General features: G+C 42.3%; 1 protein-coding gene across 1 annotated transcript; it reads left to right on the top strand.

Annotated features, from left to right (window-relative positions):
• Positions 1 to 4854: 4854 nt before the first annotated feature.
• ctu2 (cytosolic thiouridylase subunit 2 homolog (S. pombe)) lies at positions 4855 to 11374 on the top strand. Its single transcript, XM_010752432.3, has 16 exons — positions 4855 to 5157; positions 5849 to 5923; positions 6029 to 6107; positions 6205 to 6264; positions 7016 to 7076; positions 7207 to 7316; positions 7436 to 7677; positions 7833 to 7968; positions 8100 to 8231; positions 8346 to 8437; positions 8554 to 8651; positions 9464 to 9562; positions 9750 to 9867; positions 10264 to 10330; positions 10535 to 10593; positions 10874 to 11374. The coding sequence occupies exons 1-16, from the start codon at positions 5102 to 5104 to the stop codon at positions 10932 to 10934; spliced, it is 1545 nt and encodes a 514-aa protein (XP_010750734.2). The 5' UTR covers positions 4855 to 5101; the 3' UTR covers positions 10935 to 11374.
• Positions 11375 to 15260: the final 3886 nt, after the last annotated feature.

Genomic DNA, 15260 nt, shown 5'->3' with positions numbered 1-15260 from the left:
TGTTTACAATTTTGCCTGAAAGAGCACACTCTTTATTATCTCTCGGGCTTCTTATTATTATTTTTATTGAGTGTGCCTGAAAGCGCACACTATATGTTATCCACCGCACTTATTATTGAGTGCGCCTGAAAGAGCACACTCTTTAAAACCTCTTGGGCTTATTCTTCCACTTATTCGTTTTCCGTTTCTTCTGTGTTTTTTTTCAGTTCACTTCTCCTCCCAGAGTTTTTGTCGCACATACACAAACAAGGTATCAAAACAACCGGCTCGGCCGGGAATGGTGTGCGGCAGAGTTTCGGCAAACGGTTTTGCCAAAAATCGCCAAAAACCACGCCAAAAAATGAATGGGTGTGTATTGCGAGAACTTTCGAGAGCTAGAGTGAGTGATGTCATCACTAGAGTGGAGGGGGAGAGAAAAAGTCATCGAAAAATTAATTTTTAAACTGCGATTGTGGCCTCAAATGCACAGCTACAGAAATCATTTATACCCTCAAACGTAGGAAAATTCGAGGCGGTCGCAGTGATAACACTGTTGAAACTGTCTCTGTTATAGTTTTGGCACACTACACGCTAATTGATCGACTACTCCCCCCCACAGCTTCATAGACTCCCATGTTATTTTGAGAAGAGATTTTTCCAGAAGGAGCAGGGAGCACCTGTGCTTTCTCTGACTCCCAAGGCCAAAGTTTATACAATTTTCGCCTGAAACTTGGCAAGGACATGGTCCACGAGACGAGGATTCTTGTCATTTCCATGAATGAATGTCATTTCAGAATTTGGTTGTGATGCATACCGTATAGGTTGTTTTTTGCCACCTTCGAGGGGGATCATTCAGACATATACTGTGCATCTCAGTGGGACAGACAGTGCATGCAGCACCTGTGTCTAATTAATCTAACCTGCAGCTCACCCTGGTTGCTTGGCAACCTCAAGCATGCCTTTGACTAACTTTATTGAAGTCTGTGTATGATATCAGACTATCAATACATTTTTAATGTCGGCCATTTTATCCTTGTCTCTCGCAGACACAAACACAGACACATAGATAGAGAGACAGACAGACACACCACACACAGACAGAACAAGCACACATGCACGCACACGCACACACACACACACACACACACACACACACACACACACACACACACACACAAGTTTTTCAAAATAAGAGTCCCTTTCAAAATTAGAGCCCATTAAAAAGGCAATGATGACACAGCTTGTTGTATTAATACTCAATTTGCTGAGCAGTAATTATGTATGGGGGCGACGGGGCCAGAGTCAGGCACACTCAAAATTTCTTTAGAAGTTTTCTAGTTTGTTTGTTTGTTTGTTTACGTTTATTAGGGACCATGTACAATTAAAACATAAATGTTGCCATTTCATGCATTGTACCAGAGTTAGCCTCAGGCTAATTTACATCCGCAGTCCCTGGCAGGACATAAAACATCAAAAAACATATGAACATATACATAAATGCAATAGACAAGTCACTCATGAGACACACAAACACACACAACATAAAAACATTCTGTCAGCACCATAAATCAGTGGTTACAGTTTTGACTGTTTTTTAGTGAACATTTCAGTTGTGACTTAAAGCTCCTGATGGAGAGACAGCTCTTTAAATTAACTGGTAGTGCATTCCACTGTGTTGCGGCCTTAAAAGAAAAAGAAGACTGCCCAAAAGTTGTGCGGTAAGGAGGTATACTACAGTCGTAAACAGATGCTATTCTTGAGGATCGAATGGAACTAGCAGGACGATGACCTACAAACTCCAAAAGACATGCTGGGGCCAGACCGTGTAAAATCCTATACACCAGACACAAGCTTGAAAACTCTCTGAAGTTTTCAAAGCTTAATAAATGGTGTTTCTCTAGAATATTACAGTGGTGGTAATGAAGTGGTTTTTTTATCAAGAATTTTTATAGCTTGTTTATATAGTGATTTTAGCGGTCTAATGGTAGATTCATTGGCCTGCCCCCAACAGGTGATGCAATATGAAATATGTGAGAAAATGAGACCGTGCATAAATGTTTTGGCTACATCCATAGGAAGCAACGATCTTATATGTCTAAAATTAGCCAGGTTATATTTAATTGTTTTTGTCATTTTTTTAATGTGCTTTTTGAAGTTGAGGTTAGAATCCAGTGTAACACCAAGATATTTTAATTCGGTAACTATATCTATGGATTCACGTCTAATTTTAATGCTTGCAGTTGGAGCCTGCTTCTTAGTTTTACAAAAGAACATGCCCTTTGTCTTACTTATGTTTAGAGTAAGATAGGACTGTTTAAGCCATTGAGCCACACCTTGCAAAGCATTTCTTAATTTCTCTGCTGCTATCGGAGCATTTTTGCCATGAACAAACAGGACAGTATCATCTGCATACAATTGTACATCAACTCCATTACAGTGTTGTGGCAGGTCATTGATATATAAACTAAAAAGAAGAGGACCCAACACAGATCTTTGAGGCACGCCCATTGTGTTTTTAACATAATTTGAGTATGCATCTTTGACTCTGACACATTGTACCCTATTTGAAAGATATGCGGAGAGCCATGTCAGTGTTTGTGTGGAAAAATTAAAATAAGAGACTTGAAAATGGCAGTTATAACGGCATGCTTCCAGTTATCAGGAAAACAGCTTTGTGTTATTGAGAGATTGATTAAGTGTGTGATTGGGAGTGTTTGTCAGGCTTTTAGTTTATGGGTAGACTTCCTGTTTTATTTTGGTTTCCCTCACTTCCTTTTTGTGTTCTTTCTTGGTGTCTTTACTCCCTGTGATTGCCTATTGTTTTCACCTGTGTCTCGTTTGCTCCTCCCCTCATGTGTATTTAAGCCTGTCTCTCCCTGTGTGTCCTTGTTAGATTGTCTTCATCCTTGTGAGTAGCTCTCTGGCGTTTTCTTCATAGATTCCTCGTGTACCAACCCTGTTTGTTTCTTCGACCCGTTTTGCCTAGCGTCCTGTACTTCTGCCTATCTGCTCCGTGTTCTGGATTCTTGACCCTTGCCTGTTCTTAGACTTTCCTCCTGCCTCGTGATTTTGTACTTCTGCCCCGCTGACTGCCTTTTGTGTACCGTATCCAGACTGTCAATAAACCGCCTCACTACACCTGTCAGTCTCTGATCTGCTCTGTGGGTCCAGTTGTCTGTCTGAACCTGACAGTGTTAGAGTGTTCAGATGTTGCTTTATGAGCATACTGTCCATCTGAAAAGCGTCTTTACTTTTAGAACTTTTTAAAGAACCAATAATCTTTTTAGTTTGTGTTTCATCAGTGATGTTCAAACTGAAGCCTGTGTCATTTTCAATACGTGGGCCAACTACCGGCGTAATGTCATCTTTCTTAAAAAGATTGCCTAACTCATAGACAGACTCAATAAAAAATGAGTTAAAGATGCTTGCAATGGAACCATTATCTTTGATTAACTTGCCCTGAGATTTTAGGTGTGTCTTCTGCATGACGTCCTTCTTGCCCTATGAGGTTATTGATATTTTTCCAAATTTCTTTACTATTTCCTTTAGCCTCATTTAGTACTTGAATATAAAAACGGGACTTTGCTAATCTCATTTCATTAACCACTTTATTCCTCAAACCTTTGTAAAATAAAATGTCTGTATCTCTCTTAGATTTAATTGCTTTTTTAAAGGCTAAATCTCTTTGTTTCAATAATTGCCACAATGTGTCGCTAAACCAGGGCAGGGTTACTCTGTTTCTGTTTTCTCTTGGAGTGCACAGTAAACTTCTCTCTAACAGTTTTCAGTTTGGCTGAAAATAAGTCGCAGCCATGATCCAAGTCCTCTGTGGATAAAACATCCCAGTCCAGACCGTTTATCTCACTTTCATAAGCAAGTTGTTTAGTTTTGGGTAGGTGCGATATAATTTCTGTGTGATGTGTTCTTCAATCTATTTTTAGTTAATTTTCTTGCTACTAGAGTTAAATTGTGATCAGACAGTCCAGTAAGGAGATTGTAACTTTTTGTTATTCTCTCTGGTTTGTTGGAGAAAATAAGATCCAACATTGTGCTTGAGCTTTTTGTTATCCTTGTTGGCCCTTTAACCAGTTGCTGCAGGTTATATTTATCTGTTATAGTTTTCAGTTTATTCCTTTTCCCTCTGTCTTCCCAGTTTAGATTAAAATCACCCATGAGAATAATCTCTTTGTTTTGTTTAAATTGTTTTAACATATTGGTAAGGACATTATAAAAAGAATCCTTTGCTGATGGTGGTCTATAGAAAGCAATTCAAGTGAATGACATTTGTTGACATGATATAACTTTTATGGCAACATGCTCTAAAGTGTATGCTGCATCGAGCGCAATGCGCTCCCATTTAATATTGTCTTTGACATAGATCATAACCCCCCCTCAACTCGGTCTCATCGGAAACACTGATATCCGGGTACGGAGAAAGCATTGACAGGGGTTGACTGTTGCAACCATGTTTCAGACAAATATAAAAAGTCCAGGTTAGAGTTTGATAGTAAGTGAGTCAGTTGATCAGTCTTGGAGACAACACTTCTGACATTTAAGTGTCCCCCAAAAAGCCCTCTGGGTTTCAGTTTTGGGTCCCAAATGACCTTTGCGTGATTGACTGTCTGGAATAGGTAAAAAGCTGCTTGATAACTGCAGGATTCCTACAGGTCGGGACGAGTGTAGTTTTAAAGTCTTTGGCGTCGTTTTCACGCTATTATTATTATTACATAAGTTTTCTAACCGTAATGATCAGTTTATGTTTTTGATTTAGTATCAGATCTTTCCCTCTGACTCCGACACACTCCACACCACGTGGTGGCGGTAGCGCACCTCTGTGTTGTCTGACAACCGCCAATGAACGTCATGAAAATGCTGCACGTCATCAAAGAGAGCCTAACATAACTTCAGCCCACATTGATCTGTAGTAGACAGGCTGACAGCACACAGGTCACACTGAACACAGTTACACATGACGTCTGAGAGGCTGCTGTGTACCTGCTCTGAAGGAATGATCAGACTGAGCGAAGAAGAGTTCTAAAGACCTGACCTGATCCAGAGTCAGTGCAGAGCACTGTGTTAAAGCCTGCCACTCATCATCATCATCATCATCATCATCATCATCATGTGCCAGGTGGACGAAGACTACCATGACCAGCTGGAGCACGCGGACGCGCCCAGGTAGATTATGACGTCAAAGTGCCCTCACGAGACCACCGATCCGCTTTGAAGTTCTGTCCCGGTCTATCCGGTCTGTGTGCACCTCTGTCCTGCTCACGTGCAGACAGTGAAGAGCCGCTCAGTGTCCTCATGTCATGTCACTTCAGATGTCTGAGCAGTTTGAGCTGGTCACGTGTTGACATTTGATGTGTGTGTTTGCTGTCATCATGACTGCTCCACAAACCAGGACCCGAAAAGTTCAGCTGATTTGTAACATCGGCGATCACTTCATCTTAATCTTCATCTTAATCTTAGGCAGGGTTCTTGTCTTCGTCGTGCTCTGTCTTGGATCTCTGTTCAGTGTACAATGCTCCACGTCTCATGTACATGGACCAGTTGCTGCTCGTTACTGGAGAGAAATGATTAGAGCAGTTAGTCTTTGAACACACTCAGACATGATGTGAAGTCAGATCACCTCAAACTAACACAGAACATCTGTACTGCTGTGTCTCTGGACTTCCAGCAGGATACAGCAGATCTTGTCCCAGGGCTCACTAACAGGTTAATATGGCTGTGGCTGAACTCGACAGTCGACAGTTTGAACAAATAATGAGAAAATAGTACACGCTAAGCCTCCTCAGTGCATGTAGACGTTTCTTTTGTGGTGTGAATGACAGCACATGGATATGTCTTCTGTTTGTTTGTTTGTTAGTGTTTCCAAGAAATGTGCCAAATGCAAAGAGGCGACTGCTGCCGTGGTCATCAGAGCTGGAGACACGTACTGCAGGTAAGACATGTTTACTGGAATCTACTGAAATCATCAGTCACTGCACACTCAAAGATGTTCACCTAGTTTGCATGTCATGTAGCTTTGTTCAAATGTCTGTGTCAGGGACTGTTTCAGGGAGTACTTCATTCATAAGTTCAGAGCCATGCTGGGCAAAAACAGGATCATTTTTCCCGGAGAGAAGGTGAGCTCCAGACACAACACCACCACTCTCACTTCACTGCTGTTTGCATGAACGTTAAAAGGTGTGACGCACATGTGGGTGTCTTCTCTGCTTGTAGGTGCTGCTGGCTGTATCTGGAGGGCCTTCTTCCTGCTCAATGCTCAGTCAGGTCCAAGAGGTTTGTGTTTGTCTCTCATCTGTCTCTGTGTTTCATCAGTTACCATGAAACTTCTTTAAAGGAGCAGAATAATCAGTGTGTGTCTAACTGAGAGCAGTCCACAAATGTTCTTCAGATTAGGATCATAATGTGAAGCTGTCAGTAGTTTTGGCCTGCTTCCTTTAGCTTTTAAAGTCACACGTTTAATGCAGGGTTACAGTCAGGACAAATTTTCTCCATGGACAACTCTAGAGTCCAAATGTGTGTAGTTCAGTTGTCCCAATCCATTTGAATGGATTGGAATGGTCCCTGCAGCTGATCCAACATCTGAATAACCTGAAACCTGAAGACAGAGACTGTCACAGCGACATGTTGATGTTCATGGTGTCACATGTGGCTGAAATGCTCACTCTTCTCATTAACTCATTTACCAAGCACATGTTCTGTGGTGACTCTTGGTCCTCAGAGGATGAATCATTCTGACTTTAGTGAGGTTCTGCTGTTGGTTAGTGTTTTTAGTCTTCACATGACTGGTCGACAGTACACCAGCTTATTTCCAGTACAGCCATAATGAAAATCTAAAACATCAGTGACTTATTTCAGCAGGAACACTAAACTGTTGTGGGATACATGGATACATCATCATTATTACTAATGAACTACCAAAACCTGTTCCTGTTAATAATAATTAAATGATCAATGCTGTTTTGTATTTTCTTAATCCGTGGAGATTGTGTATGAAATTGAATGTGAGCTTGTTTCCTTCTCTCAGGGTTTGAGTCAGAATGCTCACAAGAAGCTGAGATTCTTACCTGGCATCGTCTACATTGATGGTAAATTACATGAAGCGTGTCACACTGTAAAGGAGTGCAATTATTTTCATGTTTGACTTTTATCTTTTCTGAAGTGATGAGAATGAAAACATTGAGCATTACTGGACGTTTTGTGTGTCTGTGTTCCCAGAGGGTGGAGCTGTGGGTCAGTCTGTGGAGGAGAGACGGAGGACGGTGGCGGAGCTGCGAGCTTTGTTCAGAGCCACTGGTTTCCCCTTCCACATCGTGTCTCTGGAACAGGTCAGTGTGGACACGAGAAGGCCCCTCGTAAACAGGTTTACAAGTCTCTCTGGGTGAAAGTCACTTTTACATAAAATTCACAATCAAATGTTTCATCGACTGTGTCAACCCTCTTTCAGGTTCTGGACCTCCCCGGTTCAGTTGTGACTGTGGCCCCGTCGCCTTCAGAGCAACCAGCCAGCGCCTACAAAGCAGCCGTGGATCATTTCATCCAGAACGATGGCGGTAGCCGTCTGACGCCGCAGGACGAGCAGGAAGCGTCACATCCTGATGTTCAGGAGTCACACACACAGTCACTGCAGCAGCTGATCGGCTCTGCAAAGACGCTGACAGCCAGAGAAGACCTGCTGAGCACATTAAGGTCAGACAGAACAGAACCTGTCTGTCTTCATGATGTTCTGTGTTTTAGTTTGAATATATTCATGTGGGAAAACACACCTCCAGTGTTTTAGCATGTGTGAGGAAACCCTGACAACCAAACACAACACCTGACTCTGCTGTGTGCTCTCCTCACAGGCACCACGTCCTTGTGCACACAGCTCGTACTGAAGGCTACAGCAAAGTGATGCTGGGAGACAACTGCACCAGACTGGCTGTTAAACTGCTCACCAGTATATCACTGGGCAGAGGAGCACAGCTGGCTCAGGACACGGTGTGTGTGTGACGCAGCAGGAGGAAGAGGACCAATCATGTTTTTCCTTCCTGGTGTATCAGATGATGTCAGATGTTTGGAGAAATATCTGCCTTAAATAAACAATGTTCATGTTGTGTTTGTGTTCACAGGGTTTCTCAGACTCCAGGTATGGTGACATAATATTGGTGAGGCCAATGAGGGACTACTCGGCTAAAGAAATCGCTTACTACAACCGGATGTTCACCGTGCCCTCTGTCTTCATACCAGGCCTGGACACCATGGTAAGGTCAACCTGCAGCAGTAGCACGAGCACACTGTGAATAAAACTGTCTGACACTGTGTGTGTGTGTGTGTGTGTGTGTGTGTGTGTGTGTCTGTCTGTGTCTGACCCGCAGGTGACAGACAAAGCCAGTATCCAGCGTCTGACAGAGAGCTTTGTCACTAAACTGCAGGTGGGCTTCCCCTCCACTGTCAGCACCATCTACAGGTCAGCGGCGCACAAACATCATGAAGATTTGCATGTATTCTGCAGGAAGCACTCGATGTCCTGAACAAGATCCAATAAATCCTGAGGTCATTAAAAAGCTGCCGTGTGTCCTGCAGGACCAGTGAGAAGCTGCAGACCGTGTGTAGGAGCTCCTCCACAGCTGACCTCTTTGACCGATGTCTGCTCTGCATGTGCACCCTGGACACTGCTGTCGGTGAGTGTTGAATGTGTGCACGGGTCCAAGAACTTTGAGTAGAAGCAGGATGGATCTTTACTTCATTTTATGTATTAGAACAAACATTGATATGAACTTCACTTAATGCAGGACAGACACGACAACAAAACCATTCTGTAAATAATATGTCAGATGCATAAAATATCATTCATATAAAATATAAGCTCAACACAGAATGTACTTGTAAGAACTAGAGCTTCAGGAAGTGTTCTTTGTTTGATGCACTTAAACAGAGCTGACCAATAAAGCCTCCAAACCAAACACACTGATTCAACCAGGCTGACAGCAGAGTTTGATGAGAATATAGAAAATGAGCAGTGCTAGAAGAAACTTGAAGCTGAGAATCAAAATCAAACAGACATAGTGCTTTAACAAACAGCCTTCATTCAGGTTAGAGTGAGAAATGCACTCAAAGCGTTGAGAAAGGAAATCTTCTCACACCTACTTCATAAACAGAGAAATACAACTTCATTTCAAGAATTTTCAAGAAGGTTTTCTAAAAGTTCTGGACGTTTATTTTCACTCAGATCTTTGTGGATGCTTAATGAGACGTTAAACTTTGATTTCAAATCTGTTTATCTTAGTACTAATGTAACTGGATCAATGAATATCAGATGAACAAACTGTAAACTGACAGATCACAGTTCAAAGTGTTCAGTCTAATCACTGAGGAGACTGCAGTGGTTTCAATGATGAACTCTGGTCACTTAAAAGTGGAGTCTGGAGAAAAGCTGAAATATTTCAAATGTTTCTGAAATATAAAAACCTTTTTTTGTCTCTTCTGTGTTCAGAGGATGCCTCTGCCTTCAAGGCCACACAGATCTCAGAGCAGCTCTCCCAGACTAAATCTCCAGGAGCTCCCAGGACTGAGACCCAGAGACAAATCCAAGGCACGGTGAACTGTCATCAGTACTCCTCTGTATTTCCTGTAGTCACTGTCTGTCTGTGGTTTGGTAATTAAGCAGTGATTAATGAGTTTGTTCATTTCCACCAGCAGCAGGATGTGGATCATGTCTGTAACTGAGCTTCACCGAGTCCCTGTAATAAATAAATGAATGAAATCTGTTTCTATTAAAGCTCCAGCAGAGTCCGAGTCGACTGCTCCCACCGGACAGTGCTGCTCCTCTGGAGGAGGAGAGGATTGTGGGAGAGCAGCAGCAGCAGGAGGCGGCGGAGGCTGCTGTTCATCTGCCAAGTGAGTATTCACTGATTGATTGATTATGTGATGTCATCATCTGGGACTCCCAGTGACTCTTGGAACAACAAGAGTTATCTTATCCAACGAGCACATTCCAAACACATCGCTGTAAACGGGTCGGGATCCTGGACAGGCCTAATATCAGTGAGTGTGAGGTCATAGGAGCAGATGCACATCGAATTAAACACAACTCATAAAAGTGTGTGTGTGTGTGTGTGTGTGTGTGTGTGTGTGTGTGTGTGTGTGTGTGTGTGTGTGTGTGTGTGTGTGTGTGTGTGTGAGATCTCACTAATGTGTCCTGACATCAAGAGTTTTAGTCCTGAACAGCCAAGTGCAATAAGATAATACCTGTGTGTGTGTTCTGTGCTGACGTCTGTGTTGTCGTGCTTTCAGGCTTCCAGAGACGACCAACCTGAAGAGTCTGATGTGTTACAGCTGTCAGCTGACCATCAAAGACATGGTGAGTGAAGACAGGAACTGAACACGCCCAAACACAGTCTGAACTTTGTGTTTTAAATTGAAATGAATTTAAATAATGACGTTGAAATGTTTAAAGAGCGTAGCTTTGTCTGGTACGGTATGTTGCAGTGTGTTTTTCAAAGAAGTAGAATGGGATCATCTCTCGCCTCCTGCTCTGTTCACTTCTTCTTCTGTTTTCCTCTAGACTTCTGTGGAGCGTCTCCCACAGTACATCCTGTCAGAGGCTCAGAGGAGGCAGAGGAGGTGAGCTTTGAACTAGCTGCTCATCAGTTATAGAACATAACACTCTTTTTCTTATTGTCCCGTGATGCCAAAATGAACTAGTTATTATTATAGTGCTGTAATAATTAAAATGATCACCTGGGTAGAATTCTGTTCATTCAGTAAATAAGACCGTCGACTGCTACATTTACAATGCACCTTCATATAATTATGTACAGTAAATACACAAAGCGTACACATCGTAGCAAAGAGGGGAACCTCATCACAGTGTGGTGTTTTGACCTCATGCTGTGTCCTGTAGGTCTCAGATGAGAGAGGAGATCAGTGAGTTCCTGTTGGATGAAGGAGATGGAGGTGATTAGAGGAATGAAACAGAGGTGATCGTGAATGTTCACCTCCAGCAGTCCGCTCCGAAAACGCACATCACAGGATCACTTGGATCACATCCTGGTGTCCTGCAGCATCATGGGGGCTGGAGGCGATCCCTGCGAGTGATCGAGGGAACACATCATCGATGATGGATGGATCACAGATCGTTACAAAGTGAAGAAATCCACCAGGACTCTGAATTCATCTGTGCACTCAAACACACGTGCTGGATTCAAACCAGCAGCACATATTTCAAATATCACACACATTCTCCTGGAGAGTAAACACACTGTTTCAGAAAGAGAACACATGAAAGTGTTTTTACACTTCATTCATTCATTATGTTGTCACTGGTAAAGATCGTGTAACAAGTCATAACAGATCAGTTTGAAGATTTTGTACGTGTTAATGCTGTTTAAATAAACTTTAGACTTTTTATTTAAAGCTGCTCTCAATGTTTTTTTTCTGACTCATTAAAATGTCCGTTAAGATGCACTGTGGATGTAGAGCATCGGTTCACTCTGACTGAAGCTGCTTTTAGATTCTTAACAAGTTTTATGGTTAACTGTTTGTGTCATGTGACCTGCAGCCATGACTGTGGCCACTGGACTGGCACACACTGGCCGCTCACAGGCTCACAGGAAATGAACAGTTCATGTTAATGAGTGCAGTAAAACGTGGTGAAGTGCTGCATTGGTGTTTCAAGCATCCATTTTCTAAACCATGAATTGGTTCACGCCGTGTCGCGCTGAATCCTATCACAGCATTCCTTTGCTCCTGCTTCATGACAAGTTTCTCTGAGTGTATACATGAAGAAAACAATGTTTTTATCATGTGAATATTTTACCAAAGACTTGGAGAGATAAAATGGAGGTGCATCTGCTCCACGAGACGAGTCATGAATGTTAGAAAAAATGTGCTGCTGTGGATCACTCTTAACATTTATCGATTTGAGCCTCACTCCTGAGCAGAAAAGGAGACATTTACAAAACATGATCAGACCTGAGACCTGGCCTACTCTTATATTGCTGCATAAAGCAAAAGAAAATCTTTTGACTGAAACCGAGTCATTTACAATTTATGAAGCGTGTTCCAGGTTACGTTACCTAACACCTGCTAAAAAAATAAGACAAGATTTACAGCCCACTCCACACATAACCATGTTCTCTAATGCAGACATCAAGTCTGAATACTTGACCAGCAGTGTTGTACAGGAGGATGATCTGAACAGCTGTTCTATTCACACTTACATTTCTGGTCTTTTCAATCTATGAAATTAAACTGATTCTGACTTTTTTTTGCCAAGCTTGTCTCAAGTTTTACTCTTTCAAATAATCAGCCATGTACAGAACTTTTCAGTCTGTTATTTTTTTGTACTTCTTCTTCTTATCATCACTATTAATTATTATTAAAAAAGGAAAATGTCCTGGGAATAACACCCTCCTGATCTGGATGTATTATGGTTGACATGTGTCTATTCAGTCTGTGAGCCAAGATTTTAGTGAACAGTCTCTACCAAGAAGGGCTATGGGTCTTTTTTCAGGATGAAAGAAATATTTGCAGAATATAATGAGCTTGGTAGTCTGTTATCTTTTATTGATTCTTGAAACATTCTTAGTAGTAAAGAGGCGGCTTTGTCTGCATATGCCTTGTAGAACTCTATACCAAAGCCATCTTGGCTTGGCTTGACACAAATGTGAGAGCTCACCATCACACTGAAACTGTCACCAGGCTGCATAAGTTGCTCTTATTGTTATTTAGTCCTTGATGATGTATTTTTCTGTTAGAGGCTCACTTGAAACAATATTACTGTCTGTAGACTATTGGATATTGTATATAGTAAACATAATGGCAAATTAAAATCTGCTGTCCTTGCACTGATGCACAAAAGGCATTTGATCAGGTGGAGTGGAGGTACATGTTACTAACCCTAGAAAGATTTGGCCTGGGATGAAGAAAAAGCCTCTTGGGTTGGTTTCCTAGACAAAAACTCATTAAAGGTGTGGTATCAAATCAACTGCTTATTCTTCTAACTTCACTGCTTATTGACAACAGAACCCGATGCTAAACAAACTGCTCCATCTATGCACCACCTGATTGTTATGGAATTTTCTATCCTTAGGTTACACGAGGTCACGTATGGGCCTTGAGGTCCTCGGCAGTATTAATTGTTTGGCTTTGGTTGAGAACAGTAGGTGCCAGTCTATCTCAACACTGTGGTGGCCAGGGTCGAAGAGACCTATTGCTGCCTTCATAGACATAATAGATAGCTTGTTGTTGACGTTCCAATATATGTAATATGTATATGTACATCTGTGTCTCCAGACTAGAATATACTGACAATAACACCTGCATGGGTAAAGACATTCTCTTTGACTAATTCTGAGCGTATAGTATTTGTGGTGTTATCTTGGGGTTTAAAGTCGATCCACCAGGATGAGTTCAGCAGAATGTGAGACCGACTGAGGCACAAACTTAAACAGACTTAAACACAAAGCTCTGACACTAGCCTACAAAACCACCTCAGGATCTGCCCCTGCCTATCTCAGCGTCTTACTAAAGGCTCACGTCCCGACCAGGGCATTACGCTCCGCTCATACAAACCGTCTAGTTGTACCCTCGCCTCTCGCAAAGCGAGGTCACTCTAAACTCTTCTCTGTGGTCGTCCCCAAATGGTGGAATGACCTACCAACGGCTACTAGAACAGCAACATCCCTTTCGACCTTTAAAAAACTTGTAAAAACCTTTCTGTTTCGAGAATGCTTCCCTGCCTAACAAAACTAACAAAACTAACAAACTACTCTGTGCTCCTTTACACCTTTCTCAGCTTATGTCCTCCTCTGTAAGTCGCTTTGGATAAAAGCGTCTGCTAAATGCAATGTAATGTAATGAGGCACTTCTGATGAACTTTGAGAGTGTCTCTAATTCTCCTTAGCCAAGCGTCAATAAATAATACAGCATAAGACATCAGAGGCTCCTGAACACTTTCTTCCTTCCTGACCTCACCATTGACCTTTGACTTCAGCAATTTCTCCACAACACTGAGGATGGCCTGGGAGAGTGAAATTGAGGTGGCAATTTCAGAAGGAGCATTCTCAATTAACTCATCAGTTAATTCAGTATAAGGTCATACACAGACATGCGTTAAACTACATTCATTCTACCCTTCCTCGTCACCCAGGGCCGGTCCTAGCACGGCGCACGGCGCATCCTGGGGCGCACGGGCGGCCATTAGGGCGCACGAGAAAATGTTCGCTCCGGGGGGGGGGGGGGGGTGTTCGCCCAGGGCGCAAATGTGGCCAGGACCGGCGCTGTCGTCACCTCTCTGTATTAAATGCAAACAATCTGATGGAACGCTGGCTCATATGTTTTGGTTTTGCACTAGAATTTGCAAATTCTGGTCATTAGTTTTTCAGTGTTACTCCAATGTTTACCAGCATGATCTTCCTCCTGACCCAGAAACAGCCATTTTAGGCTGGTATGTTACAGACACCAGGCGAACACGCTACTGCCAGTAATCTCATACTACAAGAAGAGAACAGTGATCTGGATCTGCCTAGCTCTCGGATGACCTGGTTAATCTAGGTACTCTCTGCTGTATTGTGTGAGTTAAGACTGAATGAGTACCTCTCATTCAGGCTCTCTTTCAGGGCTGTTTAGCTCAGTTGGTAGAGCAGCCACCCCATGTGCAAAGGCTCAGTCCTTGCTGTGGCAGCCCAGGGTTTGAATCCGACCTGTGGCTCTTTCCTGCATGTCATTCCCCATCTCTCTACATTTCCTGTCACTCTTCAGCTGTCTCTATCAAAATAAAAGCTTGAAAAGGCCAAAAAAATAATCTTTAAAAAATTTAAGTTTTACTCTTTCAAATAATCAACCATCTACAGAACTTGGGTATGTTATTTTCAATCATTTAACAAAAAAATACACCAAACCAGGAGTTTCAGTCTGATGGCAAGCTATCACTTCCATACTGTTAATAATCAAAGAAGCTTTACATTTGTTATATATGTTATAATACAAGATTTTATCTGTAAACAATCCCATTGGCTCTAGAGTTTGACAGTCTGTCAATAAAAATCAGCCCACACTTTCTTTTCTCCATTGATCTCATAAGTGGCCTCTGTAAACTCTGAATGACAGAAATCCATCGTAGGGACGGGGAACTTTAATCCATGCTTCTCTCTGGCATGTCATCTTGTTTAGGTTTCAGAATTATCAGAGCTCTGCAGTTAGACATCATGCTGTTCACACTGACAGCTGAAGGTCTGTACTGACGGATCCAGGCTGCATGTGTCCTGTATCATAAAAAAGTCAAAGTG

The sequence above is a fragment of the Larimichthys crocea genome, unplaced genomic scaffold (genome assembly GCF_000972845.2).
Source record: "Larimichthys crocea isolate SSNF unplaced genomic scaffold, L_crocea_2.0 scaffold220, whole genome shotgun sequence".
Lineage (NCBI taxonomy): Eukaryota > Metazoa > Chordata > Actinopteri > Sciaenidae > Larimichthys > Larimichthys crocea.
This window is presented reverse-complemented; position numbering and strand designations above follow the sequence as displayed.